At 35.5% G+C, this 24799-nt stretch overlaps 1 protein-coding gene across 4 annotated transcripts in view; it reads left to right on the top strand.

The window, feature by feature from the left end:
- Strn3 (striatin 3) overlaps nt 1-24799 on the top strand; it is a 101519-nt gene that overhangs the window by 60252 nt on the left and 16468 nt on the right. The window contains exons 8-13 of one of the 4 annotated variants that reach the window (XM_090345341.1): nt 4187-4297; nt 13822-13965; nt 19504-19637; nt 21183-21358; nt 21521-21568; nt 21746-21867. In XM_090345341.1, the coding sequence (XP_090201467.1) occupies nt 4187-4297; nt 13822-13965; nt 19504-19637; nt 21183-21358; nt 21521-21568; nt 21746-21867 (735 nt within the window). The remainder of the gene's footprint in view (nt 1-4186; nt 4298-13821; nt 13966-19503; nt 19638-21182; nt 21359-21520; nt 21569-21745; nt 21868-24799) is intronic. The other 3 variants (XM_090345342.1, XM_090345343.1, XM_090345344.1) reach the window with 3 other exon arrangements.

The following is a 24799-nucleotide window of genomic DNA, read 5'->3' as shown; positions in this document are numbered from 1 at the left end:
GTCCCTACATCATCTAAAGTTGCTAGACCTTTAACTCTTAATCAAAAGGATGAACAAAGATTTCAGGCAGTCAGAATGAAATGACATTATTTCTTTTAAGTAAAATGTCAGTATGCATGTTGTCTTAGTATCATACACTTTTAAGATAGGACTTGGTAGATAGCTGCCATTTCTGTTTCATTCTTAACATATCTCCCTAAGTAAAATGGAGATTACTAATAAGGCTTTTACATTTTGATGAGAAAAGAACTTTTAATTCCCAAATGGCTCAGGTAGTTAATTCACTGAAATTTTTAGCATAAATGAGCAAATTTTCAAATTCAAATTTTGACTTACAGAACATAGATTTTAAAAATAAGTCTTTTAGCTGGGTATAGGTAGCTCACACTTATATTGAGACTGAGGATTGGTTTGAAACTGTCCCTGGCAGAAAAGTTTCTAAGACTAATCTCCAATTTAGCACCAAAAAAACACATATGTGGAGTGTGACTCAAGTAGTAGGGCACTAGTCTTGAACAAACTTATAGCTCAGGAACAGTGCCCAAGCCCTGAGTTCAAGCCCCAGGACTGGGGCTTTATCTTTATTTTAATATAAAACAGTATTAACTTATATAGTTAGATCATTTACATCATTTTTTATTTTGTATACCAGCATCTTTTAGTTTTCTCTAATTTTAAATTCCTTTATCTTCTGAAATCTTTTCTTAGAAAGCTTGTTTCTTGTTTATATTAGATAGATTATATTAGAGTTTAATGTTAGCAATTATATGTCCTCATAATGCAGATTTTAAGTTGGCATCTTTTTTTTCCCCTTATAGAGACTAGTCATTTTAAGGATATTTAATTTCTCCTACTCCATGAAACTATGATAGCATTATTTGTAGTACTACTAAATAAGGTACCCGAATTTCTATATTTAAATACAGGGGATTTGTTCAATATATGTATGAAATAAAATTAGTTACAAATTATGCTACACTTAGAATTCTGTAATTCTGCTTTGGTAATCAGAATTACAATGATAGAATTTTATTTTTTTGTGGTTCTGATTGATAAGAGTAAACTTTTTTTTGTGCATGTTTGTTTTCTTTTAGATAAGAGTTGCCATAATCAACTTCATTTCTTGGAATTTCCCCCCCCTCCTAGATTTTTTAAAACAAGATTAATATGTAGAAGATTATGCTGTCTCTTCCCTTTTGCTCTTACCTATTTCTTATAAGCAGTATCAAATCAGCTGTTACTTACCAGGCAAGTTTCAGGATATTGTGCATATATTCATTCACCAATCTGTTCTTTGCACTGCCTTAGTTGATGTTTGTTTTGTAGATTTGAGGTTATCTTGCAAATATTTGGGTTTTTTTCCCTTAAGCTTATCTTTTTCCACTTTTTCTTTTTCACTTCACTCACTTTTGCTAATGTACTTGCAGCTATTCACAGCTTCGTTCTCACTAAAAAGTTCTTGTAAAATGAATACAGTTTAGCTATCTTAGTTAAACATTTCTAATTTTCTTATAAAATTTTGTGCCACTTAAAAATGTTTTTGGTCTCAGATGTAAAGAGTATTTCCCCAAGATGTTTCAGTCTGATTTACTTCAAGAAGTTGACAGTAAGGATTGTTTACAAGCTTTGTTTAATATGTTCAGGAGCTATTTAGGTGGCCCAGTACCTAATTTCAGCACTCTCTGAAGGCTCACAGGAGGATCTTCACAGCCAGCATCTGGCTTCATAGTGAGAGTTTAGTCTACAAAAACTTTGCAGACATATACACAAAGTATATAGCACAGTTTTTATTGTCATACTTAGATTTATATGTTTGCATGTAAATTTAAGTTACTCAAATTAAAAGCTTTAGTTTTTCACATATTTACTATTAATCACCATACATCTATTAAGAGAGCAGTCTTAATTGTAGGAGACTCAAAGGCTAGTAAATAATGTAAGTCTCTGAATGAAGATTAACCACAACAATTTATTTGCTACACATAGCAGTCTATAAGGGAAAAAACGATTTTTATTTTTTTTTATTTATTTTTTTATTGTAATTAGTAAAAGGGTTACATGATATTTGCCAGGTAGAAGGTGCATTAATTCACATACATTGGTACCCTTTCACATGTCTTGGTACCCATTACCCTCCCCCCCCCCCACCACCCACCCCCCGTCTTGGTTTTCCCCCCTTCCCTATCCAATTTCAAATAACCAAATACAAATAAATTCAATATATCAGGTAACAAAGTGAGATACTATAACAATATGAGATAACCAAGGGACAGCAAAGGAGATGAGAGACAACATAGTACATTAAGGACAACAATCATTCGTTATATGGCTTTTGTTTCAATATCCTGGAGGTCCTTTCAATTAGCTTCATACTGTATGGCCTTATGTATCAAGATTTTGCTCTATTGCAGATCTCTGCTAGTAGAGCCCAAGGTTTCTACTGATTATGACGAATGAGGGAAACCATTGAGGCTCAAAGGCTAGTAAATAATGTAAGTCTCTGAATGGAGATTAACCACAACAATTTGTTTGCTACACATAGCAGTCTATAAGGAAAAAAACGATTTTTAAAATATGAACTTTATTCTGGTTTTTTGTGGGGGAGGGGGCAGGCTAGTTGTGGGGCTTGAACTCAGGGCATAAGTGCTATCCTTGGGCTTTTCTCAAGGCTTGCACTCTGCCACTTGAGCCACAGTACCACTTCCAGCTATCTCCCCCCTCCCCCATGTATGTGGTACTGAGGAATTGAAGCCCGGTCTTTGTGCATGCTAGGCAAGCACTCTTACCACTGTGCCAAACTCCCGACGACCCCCCCCCCTTTATTTTTTTGCTGGTCCTGGGGCTTGAACTCAGGGCCTGGGCACTGTCCTTGGACACTTGCTCAAGGTTAGCGCTCTGCCACTTGAGCCATAGCGCCACTTCAGGCTTTTTCTATGTATGTAGTACCAGGGAATTGAACCCAGGGCTTCATGCATGCTTGGTAACACACTACCACTAGGCCACACTCCTTGCCTGAACCTTATTCTTTAAGCCAGGAAGACAAAGGGAAAGTAGAATATACTGAATTATCAGAAATTTATTGATACCAAAAATTGTACACATGTCCATGGAAACCTTACTGTTCAGTCTAATTTGTTAACAGCTTTGGTGTTTTAGATTAATTTTTATACAGGTTATTTAAACTCCATAGGTGTTAGCTCTAAATTTTAAATTTCTTAATAACATGGCTGCTTTAGAAATTCAGATGATGTAAAGTTCTCAATACTTCAAATAAAATACTTAAATACTAAAAAAATTAACTGTTTTTGAAAAATCTTTTTAATGTTGTTTTCTTCTAGTTTACTATGAATAATTTTTTCAAGCTCAAGTATTTACTTAATATTATAGCTATTCATCTATATAATACCTGCTGTCATTTTTTGGCAGAGGTATAGGCACACATTTCTGATTTTTCCATGCTTGTCATTGCATATCTTACCCTGAAAAAACCCTCAACTTTAAGAAAATTCTTCAGTGGAATTTGAGTTTTGTTTTATTTTTGTTTTTTGCTATTCTTAGTTGTAGACCAATGGAAGAAGGTAACAAGATGTTGAATTATTTGGGTAGAGTGGGGTCCAAAGGTGGGATTTTCTGAATACTTTGTGTGAATTATTTGAGGCATATTTTGGAACTAGATGTATGTATTATATTCGACTAGAATGCTTCTCCATTAGTTCAGTTACCGTGTGCATGCAAAACTAGTATGACAGAAGGTGCATGAATATTTTCATCAATGAAATGGCACTGACCTTTCTAGCTTGCACTTTTATGATTAATTTGCATGTAATTCATTCATTTGCTTTTATGATACTGGCTGAATAATTTTATTAACATATTTATAAAGATGCAGTGATCTATTTTTGTAACATTGGGTTTCTAATGTCAGTCCATTTAAATAATAGCCTTCAAATTTATAATACATAAAAATAAAGCTTCATCTAACTGTTGTTGATATTCAGTGTTTAGATATTTACAAAATGAGTATTTAGTTTCAGTTGTGAGTACCAAAACTGAGACTGCACCTTTAAAGTATTTTGAGTACATGCTGTTGAAATATTTTTATTATGTAAAGCTATAACCATTTACTGCCCACAGCTTGCAATGCCAACTGCTGATTTTTTTTCTTTTAATAATATGCTGCATGTAGATAAAGATGACCTGTCCCCAACTGCTGAGGTTTGGGATGTAGACCAGGGACTAATAAGTAAACTGAAGGAACAGTACAAGAAGGAACGAAAGGGGAAGAAAGGGGTGAAGAGTAAGTTCAGATTCTGACTATTATACTTACTGTATGTCAATACTGACAAAATAATTCTTCAATTCCTGTTTGTTGCTGTTGTTGTTGTTGTTTTTGTTTCATAAAGGGGGCAACTAACTTTAAACTTTGTCTGTTGTATTATTTAAACTTAGATAAGATTGAAGATGTGTAATTCAAGTAAAAATGACTTTTGAAGTAGGGTGAAGGATTCAAAGTTTACCAAATTATAAGAATATTGGCCTTGGAATTTGTAGTAGAAGGTGGCTCAAAAGGAAAAAATTATAAATGAATCTATTTTTAAAGCTCTATCTAGATTAATAGCCGGATTACATTTCTTAGTTTATAATCCTTAAAAACATGTTTAGGAAAGTTTTCATTGTAATTTCTGTTTATGACCACAAATAACAGCCACTCATGAGTAGTGTTCTCCTGACTACCCTAGAAAAGAAAAGCCATGGGAGGGGTGGGATGGGGCAGGGAACTGATTAGTAATGATAGTTAAGGTTATCTAGTCAATAGCTAGAAATAGTTTGGTACCCAGGTGTGATTTTCTCTACACCATATTTTTTTCTATCTTTTTAATTGCATTTTATTGTCAGGATAATGTATAGAGGGCTTATAGTTATATAATGGGTGCATTACTTCTCAGACTTTGATGATACCCCTTTTCATGTTTTTTGTCCCTTTTCCCTCCCTTTACCCTTCTACTACATCATGTTTTAAATAAGTGATTCATCTTTTTGTGAACCAAACTTAAAGCACCCACATAAAAAACTAAACAGACTTGAAGCTTCCTCCTTTCCCTCTCTCCTTTCTTTCCCTTTCTCCCTCCCTCCTGATCTCCCTCTTCTCTTCCTTCCTTACTCCTGGTAGTAGGGCATTACACTCAAGCTTGTCAAGGCTGCTGCTTTGAGTTACATCTCTACTTCTGGGAAATTTTATTTTGAGCTAGCTATTGACTTTTATTCATATAACTTTTTCTTTTTACTCCTACGTAGATCAAGGAGAAAACTGCATGATGAAAACAAAAACTTTATACAGTGTTTCATATTCCTTTCTCTAGAGACAGATACATTAGTTTGTAAGGTAGTAAATAGGTATATTGTATAACTGAGCTTTTTAAAGAGAGCTTTTTAAAGCACTTATTCAACCATAGAGGTAATAAGTGGAGTTTTGAATATTTTGCCTGTTATACACATTTTCTTTTATAACTTTGCTAGTTTGTTATTGCATGTGAATAAAAGGACATCTTGATTTTCATACTGTATTGTGATTTGCTTATTATATTTAGAAACAATAACAATTTATTACCATGCTGATATGTTCAGTTTTAATCTCACTTACCTATATTACATGCATGTTGAGTATAAAAGTACTATTGCATGATTGAATTAACAGAGAAAAAAGGTATTTGAGTTTTAGGATTGAGGTTTTCTAAGAAATAAGATAGTTCATCTTAATATTGGACTATTTTATATGTTACCGCATGCTTTCTTAATCTGCTAAAGATTTCTTTAGAAAATATTAAGTGATGTTGCTTCTAATGTAAAATAGAAGTATCATATTCAACTTTTTCATAATAGACCTAGATCTCTTTGAAAGTTAAAAATAAAGTAATTTTTTAAAAAAGGCAAGTGGGAGTGTAAGGGTCCGAATTTAAGCTGCAGTATTGTAACAAAAAAGGGGAGGAAGTAGATAATATATGCAAGACATATTTTTTCAGTTACAAGTTTAAAAATGTTAAGAACCTGTTTAAGAAATGCTTAAGAGCTGAACTACAACTACTTTAAATTTTCATAAAATTCTAATTTATTATTTTTTTTGCCAGTCCTGGGGCTTGAACTCAGGTCCTGAGCACTGTCTCTGGCTTTTTTTCCTCAAGGCTAATGCTCTACCACTTGAGCCACAGCACCACATCTCTCTCTTTTTTTCTATATATGTGGTACCGAGGAATCGAACCCAGGTCTTCATACATGCTAGGCAAGCACTCTACCACTAGGTCAAAGTAAGACTATAAACTTGGAACAAGTTTAAATTTGTGCCATTTTAGCTTACCATAAAATAAATTAAGCCAATTATACTGTTCTGATTATTTTTTCCAGCTCTTTAAAACCATGCTACCCTGTTGTCAAGCAACATTTGGAGCACACAATATGTGAAATGAGTGAAAGGGAGTGTGAGGAAATTGGGACCCTTGGGTCTCAATAGTACATTATTATCTAGATGTGTTTTATTTTTCATTTCTTTAATTTTGGTTTTGCATCTTCTTAAAAATTAGCTTTGTTCACATAATAATTCCATAGGCGCCGGTGACTCACACCTGTAATCCTAGCTACTCAGGAAGCTGAGATGTGAGGATTGCAGTTCAAAACTAGCTCGGGCATGAAACTATATACGACTCTTATCTCCACCTAACCACCGGAAAACCGGAAGTGGCGCTCTGGCTCTAGTGTTAGAGCATTAGCCTCGAGGTGAATTGCTCAGGGACAGTGCCTAGGCCCAGAGTTCAAGCCCCACAACCCACAAAGAAAAATGACATAGGTTTGTTTCTCAGAAAATGTAAGTACACATGTAGGAATTCAAAGATTGAAGTGAAAAATCTCTTTTCTTACCACTTGGAAATTGTCTAGTATTTGACTTATATTCATTCATCTTTTCATAAAGTCTTAGAAAAAACTACACATAAACATATTTTGTGTTTCTTAACAATATATTATTTAAATTTATTTTTTAATGTTTTTAAAGTCTGAACTTATATGAACTAGATAATACTTCATTTTATAGATGTAACTTAGCCTCCATCAGTTAGATGTTTATATTGCTTTTAAGTTTGAATACTTCTGAAATATCAGTACTTTTTTTTGTTTGTTTGTTTTTTGTTTTTTGGTACTGGTCCTTGCAGTTGAATTCAGGGTCTGACTGACATGAGGGTTGTTTTTTTTTACTCAAGGTTAGCATTTTAGGGCCTGGAGTTTGGCCTAGTGGTAGAGTGCTTGCCTAGCATGCACAAAGACCCGGGTTCAATTCCTTGGTACCACATACTTAGAAAAAGCCAGAAGTGGTGCTGAGGCTCAAGTGGTAGAGTTCTATCTTTGAGAAAAATCCAAGGACAGTCCTCTGGCTCTGAGCTTAAGCCTGGGACTAGCCAAAAAAAAAAAAAAAAGTTAGCATTTTACTACTTGCACCACAGATTCACTTCCAACTTTTTTTTAGAGTTGAAGAGTCTCAGACTTTCCTGCCTGAGTGATACTCAGGTCTTAGCCTCGTGAGTAATTAGGATTATAGGCATGAGCCACCAGTGCTCAGCCAATTATCATGATCCTTAAGATAGTTATTGTAAGTAAATATAAGGATAAAGATTCTAACCATGTCTCAAATATTTGTGTATTTCCTTTATAAAGTTTTATAAATTAAGACCTTTCTGATCTTGAATATAAAAGTTAAATCTGAAAATGTCTCTGAATTTGTCTTGCAGATGAAGTTTAAGAAAAATGTTCCAGGACTCCTACTAGATTATCAAGACTTAGATAATATCATACTGTATATATTCTGGTGTTTGTTTTGGGATTCCTTTTTATTTATTCATTTATTTTATTTTGGTGGGTCATGGGGATTGAACTCTGCCTGGGTGCTGTCCCTGAGCTCTTCAGCTCAAGGCTACTCCCCTACCTTAGAGTCAAGCCCCCCTTCCCTTTTTCTAGGGGTTAATTGGAGATAAGAGTCTCAGGGTTGGTTTCGAACCTTCATCCTCAAGATCTCAGCCTCCTGAATAGCTAGGATTACAGATGTGCGCCACTGTGCCTGGCTCCCCCCTTTTTTTTTTTTTTGCCAGTTGTGGGGCTTGAACTCAAGGCCTGAGCACTGTCCTTGGGCTTTTCTCAAGACTAGAGCTGTACCGCTTGAGCCATAGCACCACTTCCAGCTTTTTTTCCTATGTAAGTGGTACCTAGGAATCGAACCCAGGTCTTTGTGCATGCTAGGCAAGCACTCTACCACTAGGCCAAATGTTTCTGGCCCCTCCCCCAGCATATGTGTGTGTGTGTGTCTGTGTCTGTCTGTCTGTGTGTCTGTCTGTGTGTCTGTCTGTGTGTCTGTGTGTGTCTTAAAAACTTGAATTCAGGGCCTGGATGCTGTCATCTCTTTTTCTCAGTTCTTTTTTTTTTCCTTCAAGGCTAGTGCTCTACCACTTTGAGCCACAATGCCACTTCCAATTCTCTGGTAGTTAATTGGAGATAAGATTCCCACCGACTTTCTTACCTGGCCTGGCTTTGAACTGTGATTCTCAGATCTCAGCCTCCTGAGTAGGTAGGATTACAGGTATGAGCACCAGCACCTGGCTTATTTGTTTTTAGTATTACAATGGCTTCTTTAAGACAACAACTTATATGTGAAAGGTGTATTTTAATTATAATGTCAGGGGCCAGGAATGTGGCTTACTGGTAGAATGCTAGGCATTCATGAAGCTCTGGGTTCAATTCCTTAGTACCATATAAACAGAAAAAGCCAGAAGTGGTGCTGTAGCTAAAGTGGTAGATGCTAGCCTTGAGGAAAAGCAGCTCAAAGACAGTGCCCAGGCCCTGGCACTGGCAAAGAAAGAAAGAAAAAGAAAGGAAAAAAGGAAGAGAAAAGGATATATATATATATATATATATAATGATTGAATATAGGGTTGATTCAGGGAAGTAAATCCTTCCCTGAAAATAAGCTTATCCTTTTCAGATTGTTGGCCTGCTAATAGTTGGTTTTACTTCAGAATAAAAGTTTGATTATCAATTAGAGGGTACATTTGAGAAAGAGAAAAGGTTATTGGGTTTATAAAAAATACTGTTTCGCTTAAAATTATGTAATAAGAAGATAAATATGTGCCATGAGAACATTATGTTTATGTGAATTTGAAGACATTAACAGTATTCTGTAACCATGATTTTCATTGTAGTACAGTCTGTTTAGAAACATGTAAGTGGAAGTTACGGTTCAAAAGTAGGTAAGTAGATGGCATTTTAGAATAATAGTTTAGAAAAGTTTTTCTTGACATAAGAATTAGAAATGAGAGCTGGGCGCAGTGGCTCACCCCTGTAATCCTAGCTACTCAGGAGGCTAAGATCTGAGGATCGCAGTTCAATGCCAGTCTGGGCTCTAAAGTACGAGAGACTCCTATCTCCAGTTAACCACGAGAAAACCAGAAGTCAAGCTGTGGCTCAAGGGGTAGTCTTGAGTGCCCAGGCCCTATGACCACCCCCTCCCCCCCAAAAAATTAGAAATTACTTTTTACTGTGAATTTCAGTAGTAATTAAGAACTGCTTTTTCATTATACTTAGTATTCACAATATTATATTCACTATTTTACTACAACACTACCATTATAATTTTCTCATTACTCCTAATCGGATTTTGTATTTGAAATATTCTATTGCTTTTTTAATATTTAGAATATTACGTAGATAGGAGTCAGATGCTGATGGCTCACAACTGTAATCGTAACTACTCACAAGGCCGAGTTTCTGAGGATTGTAGTTTAAAGCCATCTTGGGCAAAAATGTCCACAAGACTCTTATCTCTACAACCAGTGGAAGGCATGACTAAGCTAGAGCACCAGCTGGACAAGTTGCAAGGTCCTACATTCATACCCCCAAACTGCCAACTCATAAAGCAAAATAAAAGAAGAACATTAAGTGAGTTTAGAAATTAAATTAAGACACATACTTTAGGGACTAAGCATATTGTAGCTGGCTTTAGATTTAATTCCCAGACCAAAAAATCAAAACAAAATGCATTGACAGTTGAAAGATGCTCAACAAAGTATAACAAAGCTGTGATTTCAATTTATGTAATTTTTTTTCATCTTTTGCTAGCTTTTGAAAATCTGTAGCATTTTGTAGATCTTTTTTTTTTTTTTTTTGGCAGTCCTGAGTTCAGGGCCTGAGCACTGTCCTTAGACTTTCTCAAGGCTAGAGCTCTACCACTTGAGCCTTAGCACCACTTCAGCTTTTTTCTGGCTTTTTTCTATGTATATGGTACCGAGGAATCGAACCCGTGTCTTCGTGCGTGCTAGACAAGCACTCTTACCACTAGGCTAAACTCACAGCCCATGATTTTCACTTTCTAACCAAACATTCAGTAGTCATATAACTATGGTTTGCAAAAAAAAAAAAAAAAAAATCCGATGGTGAGGCTATTGTTTCCTTTTTCTCCCCCCCAGTCCTGGGGCTTGAACTCAGGGCCTGAGCGCTGTCCTTGGGCATTCCTCAAGGCTAGAGTTCTGCCATTTGAGCCACAGCACCATTTCTGGCTTTTTCTATGTATGTGGTGTCAAGCAATCAAACCCTAGTCTTACTGTATGTTAGGCAGGCACTCTTACCACTAAGCCAAACTCCCAGCCCCTTTGCTTCCTTTTAAGCCAATTCATTTATGTATGATTGTGGTTTACTCAGGTTTTTTGTAATAACGGTGTCACCTCTGGGTACCATAAAATGTTAGCTAAGAGTTTCTGCAAACCCCATCTGAATTTTGATTTGAAGTCTCCACTGATGGTCTGGAACCCACCATCAATGTGTTCCAAAACACAGTGGGCTTTACAGACATCTTGAATGTCCATCATGTTGAAAGGCTTTTTCCAGAACGCCTCAAAACATAGTTTGATGCTGATTCTGCAATGTTGGCCTTTGGCCTGTTCTTTAATATGTTCAATTTTTAGTTGCTAACTTGTAGAGGACGAAAGTCCGAATCATGTCTGAAGGCATATGTGGGTGGTCCATAGTTTCAGGATTTCTCTGGCCCCAAAGAAGTTGAGAAGACTCTTTGTCCAAGATGCAGGTTGGCATTTCTAACTGAAAAATTAATGGTTGTAATACTTAAACAGAAGGCAAGTAAACAACAGAAACCCCTGCTAAATATTTATGTATTTATTTGAATAAAGGAGTTTTTGGGGGGAGGGGAGAGGAGAGGGAGTTCAAGCGCACATATGTATGCATCTCTGCCCATACTTTTCTGCCTATGCTGGCTTTAACCTGCAATCTTCAGATCCTCAGCCTCTTAAGTAGCTAGATGAGCCACTAAGAAAGGTCTGTGAGACAAAACCAAACAATAAAACAAAAACAGCAGCTTTTCCCATCTGCCCATTATTTACAAACTGTAGTGGAATTGTTAACTGTAGTATGATTGTTAAGATTTGGCTGCAGAATTTTATATTTTGTTAGTACTGGGGCTTGAACTCAGGGTTCTGTCCTTTAGCCCTTCTCTCCCTCCATTTGTCTCCCCTCCTTTCCCTTCCATTTCCCTTCCATTCAAGGCTATCACTCTACCACTTGAACCACAGCTATACTTTTTTTTTTCTTTTGGGTTAATTAGAAATATGAGTCTCATGGACTCTTCTTCCAAGGCTGGCTTTAAACCATGATCCTTAATATCTTCAGATTTTTTTTTTTTTTTTGCCAGTCCTGTGGCTTGAGCTCAGGGCCTGAGCGTTGTCCTTGGGCTTTCTCAAGACTAGCACTCTACCACTTGAGCCACAGCACCACTTCTGGCTTTTTCTATGTATGTGGAGTGCTGAGGAATCGAACCCTGGTCTTCATGCATGCTAGGCAAGCACTCTTACCACTAGGCCAAACTCCCAGCCCCTCTTCAGAATTTTTGAGAACAGAAAACTCAAGTCTGATGGTAATTGTTGAAAGTAGAAAAGTTACTATGAGTGAGAGGTTATTTGTTTGAAAGTGACTTGTTTTATTTTCTTGTTGAATTTAATAAGTGATATCTAGTTAGGGGTATGTATGTATGTATGTATGTACATGTATATATATGTATGTATCTGTCCCTCCATCGGTTCTGGGGCTTGTAGTCAGGTCCTTGACACTGCCCTGAACATCTCTGCTGAAGGCTAGTGTTCTACCATTTGAGCTACAGCTCCACTAACAGCTTTTTGGTTTTGGGTTTTTTTGGGGTTTTTTGTGGGGTTTTTTTTTGCCCTTTTTGGTACTTAATTGGAGATAAGAGTCTCACATACTTTCCTGCCTGGCTGGTTCTGAACCATGATCTAGCCTCTGGAATAATTTTAAGATTACAGGCTTGAGCCACACTGGTACTAGCCAGCATTTTTTTTTTTAATTAAGGAATTGGTTCATGGTCACTTCATTGGCAGGGGGACAACTCAGATGAAGTAACCCTACTATACTTATTTTTAGAAAATTTATTCTGTGATAAATACATCTAAAAGTTTTATTTTTATTATATATATATATATATATATATATATATATATATATATTGATTGATTGATTGATTTGTCATGGGGCTTGAACTCGGTGTGGGCACTGTCCCTGAGCTCTTCAGCTCAAGGCTACCACCCTACCTTGGAGCCAAGTCCCACTTCCCATTTTCTAGATGTTGACTGGAGATAAGGGTCTCAGGTCCTTTTGTGCCTGGGCTGGCTTTGAACCTTGATCCTCAGATCTCAGCCTCCTGTGTAGCTAGGATTACAGGCATGAGCCACTATGCCCAGCTATATAAACATTTTTAAGAAGGTAGGAAATTACTGTAAATTAAAACTAACTAAAATTCTGTCTTAGCCTCTCATTGCCCTGGCATTTTGTTAGGGGTCCATGATGAGAATTGTTTTCTGTATGTAGAACAATTAATATTTAGCCATAATAATCATGATACAATAACTAGTAGTGTAATAATCCACTAGTGTTGCTGTTAGCAAATATATTTTATCTTTTAATTATTTTTGACAGTTTTATGGCTAAAATTTCCTTTCAAATCACATGATTCAAAATAAATTTTTGTTCCATTTCTGAAGTTCTATATCAAAGAATTCCCACAGTATCATTTAAACCTTTGAGTTTTGGGTTATCTAGGAAGTAGTTGGAAGTTTTCCTTTTAAAGTTAATGGCATTATGACTATTAGTATTGATTTTTCATATTATTATAATAAATTTCAAGAACTCGGGTCAATGTTTTCAGATCTGGAAAGGTACAAAAACATTTTGAAACAAGCAGTTTTAACACATTTAACAAATTGGAGTTAATCTGTCAAATTTGTACTTACATGAAAATGTCCAGAAAAACACCAGGGAAAGTTAATTGTTAGTTGCACCCTTATAAATAAATGTCTTTATATTTGTTTCTTCACTTTTTTAAACAGTGAATTAAGTTGGAAAAGCTTATTTTTTTTTTATTCTTTGTATTAGTAAACAGTAACATTGAACACCAAAATTTGCCTTTGTTTTAATGGTAACTTCTGTGTCTGTGAGCTTACAGAACTTGGGTTTAATAATAGAAGTTTCTTTCCATTCTCTCCCTTTCTCTCCCCTTTTCCCATATATGTTTAAAATGTCTTTTAAGATATACAGATAACTACAAAATAGTAAATTTTAAAAATCTTAATGTTTAGGGGGGATAATATGGAAAGTATTTTAATAAGTTGGACTTGATGATTATTTGTTGTGTTAGTAATTGCTTTACTAAGGCTGCTAGTAAGTCAGGCAGTAGCCATTAAGTGAACCTCTACTGCTGACATTAATTTACAGGGGTCAACAGGACAAAACTCTGCGACATGATAGCTGATCTGGGAGATGATGAGCTGCCCCACATCCCTTCAGGAATCATTAATCAGTCTAGGTCAGCCTCTACTACTAGAATGACTGATCATGAAGGTTCAAGAGCAGAGGAAGGTACAAAATTTAGCTACCCTGTTTGTTTACATTGCACAAGATAATAAATCACATTTTAATATTGAACATTTTGCTGTTGTGTAAAATACTAAAGATCATTATATATGATCAGAGAAGGTGTTGGGCAAGCTCTTTGTATAATTGTCTTAGGGACTTTTCTTTGTTTCTATTTGTTTCTGTTTTTAATGTTAGGTGGAGCTGTTTCTATTACAGGTCACTTCAGCCCACCGTCCTTAGACTTAACATTAGTTTACAAATCTTGAAGCAGGAAAAAATTTATTTTAAAAAATGAATTTTAAACACATACAGGAAAAACTAGTGAGTTCTCATGGCTTACATTTAGCATCTTTTAAAAACTACCATTTACTAGAAGACAGCCAAGCATTACACATTGAACAGGGAGCTCTCAAATTGTGCTACTCCTGTCCAATCATTTTAGGATAAAGGAGTGTTACTGTCTTTCATGTGGTATCAAATGTTCATAATTTCATAGTGAATTTTTAATATTGCCTAAATTGTAAATGTACAACAAATAGTGATACTACTTAGATAAAATCAGTTTAAGGAAAAAAAATGTTTAAAATGTATAGCTGTACTAGTTTATGATCTAATTAGTTAGATAATTCTAAGTAGTGGATCCGAATTTTTATATGAAGATTATTTCATTTTTAATTTTTTTCTTTATTTTTTTTCTCCACTTTATATTCTTTCAATGACACTGAGGAGGTGACTTTTTTTTTTTTTTTTTTTTTGCGCCAGTCTGGGGCTTGAACTCAGGGCCTGAGCACTGTCCTTGGGCTTTCTCAATGCTAGCGCTCTACCACTTGAGCCTCAGCACCACTTCCGGCTTTTTTCTATGTGTGTGGTACTGAGGAATTAAACCCAGATCTTTGTGCAAGGACTCTACCACTAGGCCAAATTCCTGGGCCCTTCATTTTCTTATAATTGGTTGTTTATTTATTTTTGGTTGTTGAGATAATGTATAGAGGGGTTACAGTTACATTCATCAGGTAGTAGGTGCATTACTTCTCACACATTGATACTCCTCATGTTTTTGTCCCCATTTCTCTCCTACCCCCAAAGATTATTTTAATAAATTAAATATAGCTAATAATATGACATACATTTTATTTGATGCTTATATTTTCATGTAAGGGATTGTTCATCATAGCCAAAATTTTTTTTAAATTTTTGTTCTTTTAAAAGTTTTCTGTAGTTGCAGATTTTCCTTGTAGCTAACATGAACTAATTTTACTTTTTTCATTTTCTTAATTATTTGCCTTATCTTAATCTTTTTAACCAGTAGGAAATTAAAGGAGAAACAAAACCAAAACAAAAGCAATGAATAGTGAAATAGTCTGCTTATTTTTCTGGATATCATATTTACCTTTGAACTATTTTCCCTTTACTTGATAATATCTTTTCTAAATGGACTTAGCAGTTTAGCATGTGTGGTTTTTGTTTTTAGATCAGATAATGTATAGTGTGACTCAGTGGAATTTTTGTAGCTAATATTTTAAAATGCAGATTCCCTAGCTTAAGACAAAGCCTTTAAAATGTTTCATACCAACTTGTTAGGGAAAAAACAAATGAACAACAACAACAAAAAAAAAACAAGCTTGCCAATTTAGGATCAGCTGCCAGTGGCTCACATCTGTAATCCTAGCTACTAAAGAAATAGATCTGGAGAACCACAGTATGAGGACAGGTAGGACAGAAAAGTCTTCAAGGCTCCCATCTCCAAAACTAACTACTAGCAAAAAGTTAGGTTGGAGGCATGGCTCAAGTAGTAGTGTAAGAGTTGAGCCAAGGTATCTGAAATCAAAGTATGAGGTTCTGAATTCAGACCCTGGTACTGGCAAAAAAAAAAACAACAAAAAAAACAATTTAGAGCTCTTTCTGTGTGTTTGTTGATGTGTCACAGATTTCTTTTATAATGGCGGAAGGAGGTTGAGTTAGGTGGGGAGATTATATTAAAAACATAAATTTTATTTCATTATTTAAATCTTAGTAAAACTTAAGACATTTGATTTTAAATTTATATCAAGTGCATAATCTAATTTCTTTTTTTATCATTTTTTTAAAAAATTTTTTTTGTTTGTTTATTTCTTTTTGGCCAGTCCTGGGCTTGAGCTCAGGGCCTGAGCACTGTCCTTGGACTTTCTCAAGGCTAGAGCTCTACCACTTGAACCTCAGCACTACTTCCAGCTTTTTTCTATGTATGTGGTACCAAGGAATCGAACCCGGGTCTTCATGCATGCTAGGCAAGCACTTTAACCACTAGGCCAAACTCCTGGCCCCCCATAATCTAATTTCTGTAGCAGTCTTCTAGCTTCTTGCTTTTAATTTTTTTGTTTTCAATGTATAAAAATCAAGTATTAGCCAGGCTTTGAGTGGCTCACACCTGTAATCCTAGCTTCTCAGGATGCAGAGATCTGAGGATCATGTTTTGAAGCCTGTCCAGTCAAGGAAAGTTTTAAGACTCTTATCTCCAAATAATCACAAAATAATCAAAAAGCTGAAAGTGGAGCTATGGCTCAAGTGGTAGAGTACTAACCTTGAGGAAAAAGCTCGGACAGTCGCCAGGCCCTGAGTTCAAGTACCAGGACTGGCACAAAGAGAGAGACAGGCAGACAAACAGACACACACACACACACACACACACACACACACACACACACACACACACACACACACAGATTTTTATATATCATACACTTTCAGACGGTTGTTTGCACAAATGGAATCTGCTAATATATTGTGTTCATTAGTTTGATAACGTTGGAGGAGGGCTTGGGAATATGTAGCTCAGTGTGGTAGTGCTTGTCTGCCTGTCTGGTATGTATGATACCCTAGGCTTGATCCCCAGTATCCGCACTCTCTATTCCTTCTTCCCCTGCTAGTAAAATGAAGAAAAAAGAGTTTGATATGTCAGCTACAGATATCCTGAGTCATAGTGCCCATGGAAAATGAGGATTCCTTACAGAATTATGAAAAGTACCTTATTTTAATAAAGATCCAGTGGACTGTAAGATTTTCATATAAGAGAAAATACAATATGAGTTTGTAGAATACACATTAGTTTACTAGACAAGAAAATGAAGGCAGGGGCCAGGAGTTTGGCCTAGTGGTATCGTGCTTGCCTAGCATGCATGAAGACCCAGGTTCTATTCTTTGGTACCACATACATAGAAAAAAGCCAAAAATGGTGCTGAGGCTCAAGTGCTAGAGCTTTAACCTTAAGAAAGTCCAAGGACAGTGCTCAGGTCCTGAGCTTAAGCCCAGGACTGGCAAAAAAGAAAAGAAAAGAAAAGAACATGAAGGCAAACAAATTGCATATTTACTATGATTACCATATACAACAATGATGATTGATATGGAAGGGAAAAATAACACCTTAAAGAATTATTTGCATGTTTGTATTTATATTTGTGAATAAAAACCAAATAAACAGAATAGTTCTGTGTAGTAAAAGATGTATGTCTTTTGAGAAAGAATAAAAATGTAGTTATATGATTAAGTAGAAATGAATATAAAGTGCCAGGGTTATTTGTTCTTGTTATTTGCAAACAAATTTAAAACTTGAGGTCAACTAGCTAGTATTGGCAAACCAATATCTAAATTAGTCAGTGGTTGATCAGAAATTGTCCTGGAAAAATAATTTACACATACCAATTTAGTATGTTACAGTAAAGTCATTTGTACAGTTGTAAGTGGGAGGACTTTTGGCATTTTAACTTGTCTTAGAAACATATTTTGAGCTTAAAAACCCTCTATTCTTTGTATTAGCAACAAATAGTTTGAATAAATTTACTTGATGATTCTCGTGTACTTCTTCTAAACATAATTTTAAGCTGTTGATTTGATAGTTCTTGATTACTTCTGGTATTACCAGTAACTGTGTACTTGGTATTGATAGGGGAAAGATTATGCTATGTATTGTTCAGATTCAGTAAGTGTAATCATAAAAAGTAAATCTTTAGCAATTCTTTTTTTTCTCTGGTGTTTATCAGTTTTACTTTCCGATAAGTCCTGAACACAACTTTGAATCTAATTAATACAGGTTTGATTGGATAAAATAACAAAAATATTTGAATAAAAGTAGACTTTATTTTTGCCATAGTAATATGAATTATATTTTTCCAGAATTATTCTACTAGTTTTTGTGATGACTGTCTAAATTTTATTATCCTTGTTTTCTAAAGTGTAATAAGTTTATGTAATTTTCACAACAATTTAAAAAAATCTGTTTAAGCTTTTTAGTGTTTCCTTTTCTCCCTGTTTTTTGTTTTTGTTTTGCCAGTCCTGGGGCTTGAACTCAGGGCTTGAACATTGTCTTGGGCTTTCTGAAGGCTAGAGCTCTACCACTTAAGCCACAGCACCACTTCTGGCTTTTTTCTATGTATGTGGTTTAGTGAGTCATTCAAACTATGATACTTTAATTAGTCACTACATAGAGAGAAATTTAATTGAACTGTTAATATCAACATGGAAAATTACAATAATTTACGTGATATAAATGCAAAATTAAATAAAATGAAACTTTTCTGTGAATTTTGTTTGAAATTAAAATAGCTATTCTGAACATTTATGAATAGAAAAATATTTAAAGTTACATAGTAAATAGTATAGTATAGGTATATAGTTTTATAGTTAATATAAATTAATTGATGCAGTATAAATAGAAGACTTAAAATGAAAGTCATAGTCAAATCTTTAAAGCTGAAAGGCATTTGAAGATCTCATGAATTAACTTTATAGGCTATGGTGGAACGGCCTTTTCCTAGACCATTGATTTTACTAGCTGATATTTCATTAATATGGAATGCTAGAACACCTAGAAATTCCTCAGAAAGCAAAATAAGTTAGCAACAGCCTATTTGCTTTCTAAAAATATTATATGAGCTACTTAGAGATTAATAGAGGTTTGTTTCCCATAAATGGCTGAAATCTGATGCCTTATTTCATTATTTAATCAAAATTTGTCCTTTTTCTTTTCTTTCTTTCTTTCTTTTTTTTTGCCACCAGTCCTCGGGCTTGACTCATGGTTTGGGCACTTGTCCTTGGACTCTTTTTTGCCCAAGGCTGGTGTTCTTCCACTTGAGCCACAATGCCACTTCTGGCCTTTTCTGTATATGTGGTACTGAGGAATTCGAACCTGAGTCTTCGTGCATGCTAGGCGAGCACTCTACCACTAGGCTATACTCCCAGCTCCTTTTTTCATATTTAACAAGTAAACCATAGTTAAATATATTGAATTGTTAAAGATTTAAGTAAAGTCTTTTTGCCCTTTTTCCCACCTTGATTATTAATACGTAGTGAATGCATATTCAATTCTTGGAAGATAACTACATTGCAGTTTTACCACACTTGATTATTAGTCTCCAGTAATATTTTGGTTTTAGTAGAAGTGGGAAAATAGTAATTCATTATACTACTGAAATTAAGTAACTGTTAAGTGCTTAAATTTCCCCTACAATATTGTCTTGTACTGTATATGATTTTTCAGCATTTAAGAAGCGGTTTTGTTCTTTATAGCTGAACCAATAACGTTTCCATCTGGAGGAGGCAAATCATTTATTATGGGTTCTGATGATGTTTTATTAAGTGTTCTGGGCCTTGGAGACCTTGCAGACTTGACGGTAACAAATGATGCAGACTATAGTTATGATGTAAGTTGTTTATTTTTAATTTTTAAATAATTTAATAGAAGCCTCTTTAATCACTTGTAAAACAATGTCAAAATGCATGGAAAAGATATATGTGTGTGTGTGTCAGTGTGTTGATTTGAAATGACATGTAGCTTTTATCTTACAACTTTCTTTGGTGCTTAAATTTTTCTTAAGATATTTTGGCTGGATTAGTTAGAAGTTTGGGGTGATTACCTTAAATTGGTCAGCATATTACACCTTGAATAGTCAATTGTATTTGGGCATTAACAAGAAATAAGTAGATACTCTGAACCAATTTCTTTGTGTGTTTTCAGGATGTTTCATAAAGAGCATGCTTTATTTTGTCCTCCCCTCCCTTAAGAATATTGTTGAAGGGCCGGGAGTTTGGCCTAGTGGTTAAAGTGCTTGCCTAGCATGCATGAAGACCCGGGTTTGATTCCTCGATACCACATACATAGATAAAAGCCAGAAGTGGTGCTGAGGCTCAAGTGGTAGAGCTCTAGCCTTGAGAAAGTCCAAGGACAGTGCTCAGGCCCTGAGCTCAAGCCCAGGACTGGCCAAAAAAAAAAAAAAAAGAATATTGTTGAACTTCGCTTGCATCATTTCCTGAATAACTCCTTCTAGAGACAAGAGAAAAGACAGTTTGGTGGGAAAAAGTGTTACAAAACTGTTCTTGAATTCAGTGATTTATACACATTTAACAATTGATAGTGAACTATATTAGTATAGACTTTGATGTTAATAAATTGTAGTTTTCCAGCAAATTAATATTTTTTTAACATGTCTGAATGCAGTTTTTATTATGAAATAAGGATTTTTTTCAGTTGTTGGGATGATGGGGTTACAGGTATATTCATCAGGTAGTGGGTATTGTACTTCTTGATAGCAAATTAATATTTTCTTTATAACATTTCCCCCCATGTATTTTATAATCAGTGTTAGCATTTTTTTTTAGGTATCAGCCTTGATGGGTTGGTTCCAATATTGGGATATTTAATACTGGAATATTAAATATTCTAAACTTTTTAAGTTCTATATGCAAGTTACTTGACTCTCTTAGAAGTAACTTTACAGCTTATTTTACATGGAGAAATGACTAACCCATCAATTCTAAGAATTAGAAAAAATTATATGAAAATAATATTAGTGGGTTTCTAGGTTAGACTTTTAGACAGTACCTTAACTTGCTGCCTTTGAAACTTCACATCTTTGGCTATTTGGTTATATATGCATTTTATTTTGATGTAAAGTATTACAGCAACAGTAGTTATTTGGTTTTCCTGTTATATAATAGGGACTTTTGAGTTTAGTACATTAAGGAATTCATCATTTAACTTGGATATTTGAAAAGCTCCTGAAATTATTCTTCTGAATTCTTATTAAATGATATAAATGCTTGTAAAGTTTCTAAGATATTTTAAATTTCTGCCTGACACTTTAGCGAATTTTAAATGAATGTTTTAAATGTACCACAAAAAAACACAAAATTCCATATAACTAAAATTTATTGATTTTACCAGTAAATAGTGCATGTTTTCTTTCTAGTTGCCTGCCAATAAAGATGCTTTTCGAAAGACATGGAATCCCAAGTATACACTACGTAGCCATTTTGATGGAGTACGGGCATTAGCTTTTCATCCTATAGAACCTGTGCTGGTAACTGCCTCTGAGGACCATACCTTGAAACTTTGGAACTTGCAAAAAACAGTTCCAGCCAAAAAGTAAATATTTTATTGTTAGCTATATTTTCCTCTGATTCTGCTTCTATGAGTAATTGTTCCTCTTACCATCCTTTTACATGCACACTTGATCTACCTGTATTCTATCCTTCAATGATGTGTCATTAATTAATTGCTTTCTCTTTTTTTTTCTCCCTTCTTTAGGAGTGCCTCTTTAGATGTGGAGCCTATCTACACATTTAGGGCCCACATGTAAGTTCTATTGAATTCATAGTTAACATCCATATTTATTGTTAATAATTGCTATTGTTAGTAGTACTACATTTACCTAGAATACTTTTTTAAATGCCAAAAAGTCATGGTTAGAGGGAATGGAGATTGAATTGTTTCATAGATTTATAAGTAATCTTGCCCCTCTCTTTCTTACAGTGGGCCAGTTTTATCATTAGCTATTAGTTCTAATGGAGAGCAGTGTTTTAGTGGTGGTGTTGATGCAACCATTCAGTGGTGGAATATGCCTAGTCCTAATGTGGATCCCTATGATACATATGGTGAGTAAAAGTATCAAAGCATATTTTTAAAGTAAATGGAGTTAACAACAGGAAAATACAATGTTACTACAGAATTGTTTATAAAAATATTTTAGTCTCTTCAGTTCTTCCCTTTGCTAGTAAGTTATTTTATCAAAGAGAAGAATTAAGAAATTTGCTGCCAGGAGCATTTAAGCCTGTACTTTATGTTGCCTAAAAATCTATTAATTAAAATGTTAAACTAAAGCCAGCACGGTGGCTCACGCCTGTAATCCTAGCTACTCAAAAGGCTGAGATCTGAGGATCAAGGTTTAAAGCCACCCCGGGCACAAAAGGACCTGAGACTCTTATCTCTAATTAACCTCTAGAAAATGGGAAGTGGGACATGGCTCAAGAGTAGGGCAGTAGCCTTGAGTTGAAGAGTTCAGGGACTATGCCCAGGCCCAGGGATAGGGTGGTAGCCTTGAGCTGAAGAGCTCAGGGACAGTGCCCAGAGTTCAAGCCTTATCATGCCCCACCAAAAAAAAAAAAAGTTAAACTCAATGATTACCAACAAAGAGGAAAGAAAAACAAAATATCTTAAATGTTTAAACTCAAGATAATGCATGTAATTTTTTGGCAGGGATAGGAGGGGTTGGTACTGGGATATGAACTCTCAGGGCTTTTGCACTTGATTTAAGAGTACTTGCTTTAGGTAAGTACTCTACTTCTTGAGTTACACCTTCATCTTACAGTATTTAACATATTAAGTGAAAGACAATGGAAACATACAGGGACAATCAGTATAAGTCAGTACCATTTTTTAAAAAATGGTAACAAAAATTATCTTTTACCTCAGCACTATATATTCTATTTTTCTAAAACTGAAAGCATTTTAATGGCCACAAAACAGTCTTTTGAGAGCAATATACCAAATATGCAAAGCAACAGTGAGCCATAACTTCTTGAGTTTTAAAATGAAGGGCTGGGAGGTTAGCCTAGTGGTAGAGTGCTTGCCTAGCACACACGAAGAACGGGGTTCAATTCCTTGGTACCACATACATAGAAAAAAGCCGGAAGTGGTGCTGAGGCTCAAGTGGTAGAGCTTCTAGCCTTGAGAAAATCCAAGGCCCTGAGCTCAAGACCAGGACTGGCAAAAAAAAAGAAAAGAGAAGAAAAGAAAAAGAAAAACTGCAGCAACAAAACTTTGACTTCTACAGACACTTTTTGCAGTCTGTTCTAGATGAAAACTACATAACCATCCAAATATACATACATGGACATTCTTTATAATTAACGTAAAACTAAAATGTTGTAGTTCTTCAGTCTGTTTAACACATTTTGGTCTATTTTAACACACTTGTTGCTTCTGTTTACCTAGCATTAATGATAATAAACATTTTCATAAGAAAAAAGATTTAGTTTAAGAAAAAAGATGAACATTAAGCAAATAAACAAGTGGCTGGAGATGTTTATGGTTTAGATCTAACATAGTGATATTTAAACCAGATGGTAACAGAACTGTCAGTAAAAAGTAAGCTCTAGAAGAGTTTTGAAAGGATGATGGATTAGTGCTTGTAACTCACACTTGTAATCCTAGCTCCTCAGAAAGATCTTAGTTTGAAGCTACCCTAGACAGGAAAGGCTTTGAGACCTCACTGCTACTTGATCAGGGAAAATGCTGGAGGCTTCAGTGCACTGAGTGAGATGGAGCAAGTGAACTGAGTGAGAGCTTAGGACTTGAGTGCAAGCCCTGGTTCTAACCAAAAAAAAAAAAAAATGGTGACTGTTATGGCTTGTTCCATGGGTCATCTTTATAATCCCAGCTACAGGGGAATCAGAATTGAGGTTCGAGTCCAATTTGGGCAAAAAGTAAGATCCTTTCTTCATCAAGCATTTGACATTGGGAGATGTATGAATAGCTGGGTCTTGGCCTAGGCTGGTGGGTAAGGGAGGAGACAGCAGACTCCACCTTAGAGCTGGTATGACTAATATGGTAGAGTACTTGCATAGCATGCTTGAAGCTCTGGAGTTAAAAGCTTTGATCTTTCTCCTCTATCCTGATTTTTTTATAGATCTTTATAGAGGTGACTGAATCTTTTTTTTTTTTTTTAGTGCTAGTCCTGGGGCTTGAACTTAGGGCCTGAGCACTGTCCTTGAGCTTTCTCAAGGCTAGTCCTCTCTATCCGTTGAACCACAGCACCATTTCTGGCTTTTTCTGTGTATGTGGTACCAAGGAATTAATTAAACCCAGGGCTTCGTGCATGCTACGCAGGCATTCTACCACTAGGTAACATTCTCAACCCCACGATTGTGGGGTGGGGAGGTGGGGGGGGGGCGTAGGTTATGGGTCTTGAACTCTGGGCCTGGGCACTGCCCCTGAGCTCTTCAGCTCAAGGTTATCATCCTACCCCTGGGCCTGGGCACTGTCCCTGAGCTCTTCAGTTCAAGGCTACCACCCTATCCTTTGAGCCTTAGCCCCACTTCTAGTGGTTAATTGGAGATAGCAGTCTCACATTTTTTAGTGCCTAGGCTGGCTTTGAACTGTGATCCTCTATCTCAGCCTCCTGAGTAGCTAGGATTACAGGCATGAGCCACTTGCCCCTGGCGTGACTGTGAATCTTACAGGGAAAATAAAGTAGGGGATTAGAAGAATGGAACAAGAATTAACCTGTAGAGGCTGCTCTAATATAGTAGTATAGTAGACTAGGTGAGATGTACTTTCCAAGATTAAGGTGCTGATAGAGCAGTTAAAATAAGAAGTGGGTGTAACTAGACTCTTGGGAAAGTAGAATAGAACAATTTGTTGGTAAATTATGTTGAATGAAATTGTCCATTTGAGATTTGATTTTAAAATGTGCTATATGGTATCTTTTATTGTGTGTAAAGGAGAAAGAGAGAGGATGTATCTCAGACTGGCTTGTCACAAGTTTGCCTTGAACAGGCCTCTGCCTTCTGAGTGTTGGGATTATAG

The sequence above is a fragment of the Megascapheus bottae genome, chromosome 14, assembly GCF_031878675.1.
Source record: "Megascapheus bottae isolate mThoBot1 chromosome 14, mThoBot2.hap1, whole genome shotgun sequence".
In the NCBI taxonomy this organism is placed as follows: Eukaryota; Metazoa; Chordata; class Mammalia; order Rodentia; family Geomyidae; genus Megascapheus; species Megascapheus bottae.
The sequence above is the reverse complement of the archived record's forward strand: the minus strand, read 5'-3'. Positions and strand labels throughout refer to the sequence as shown.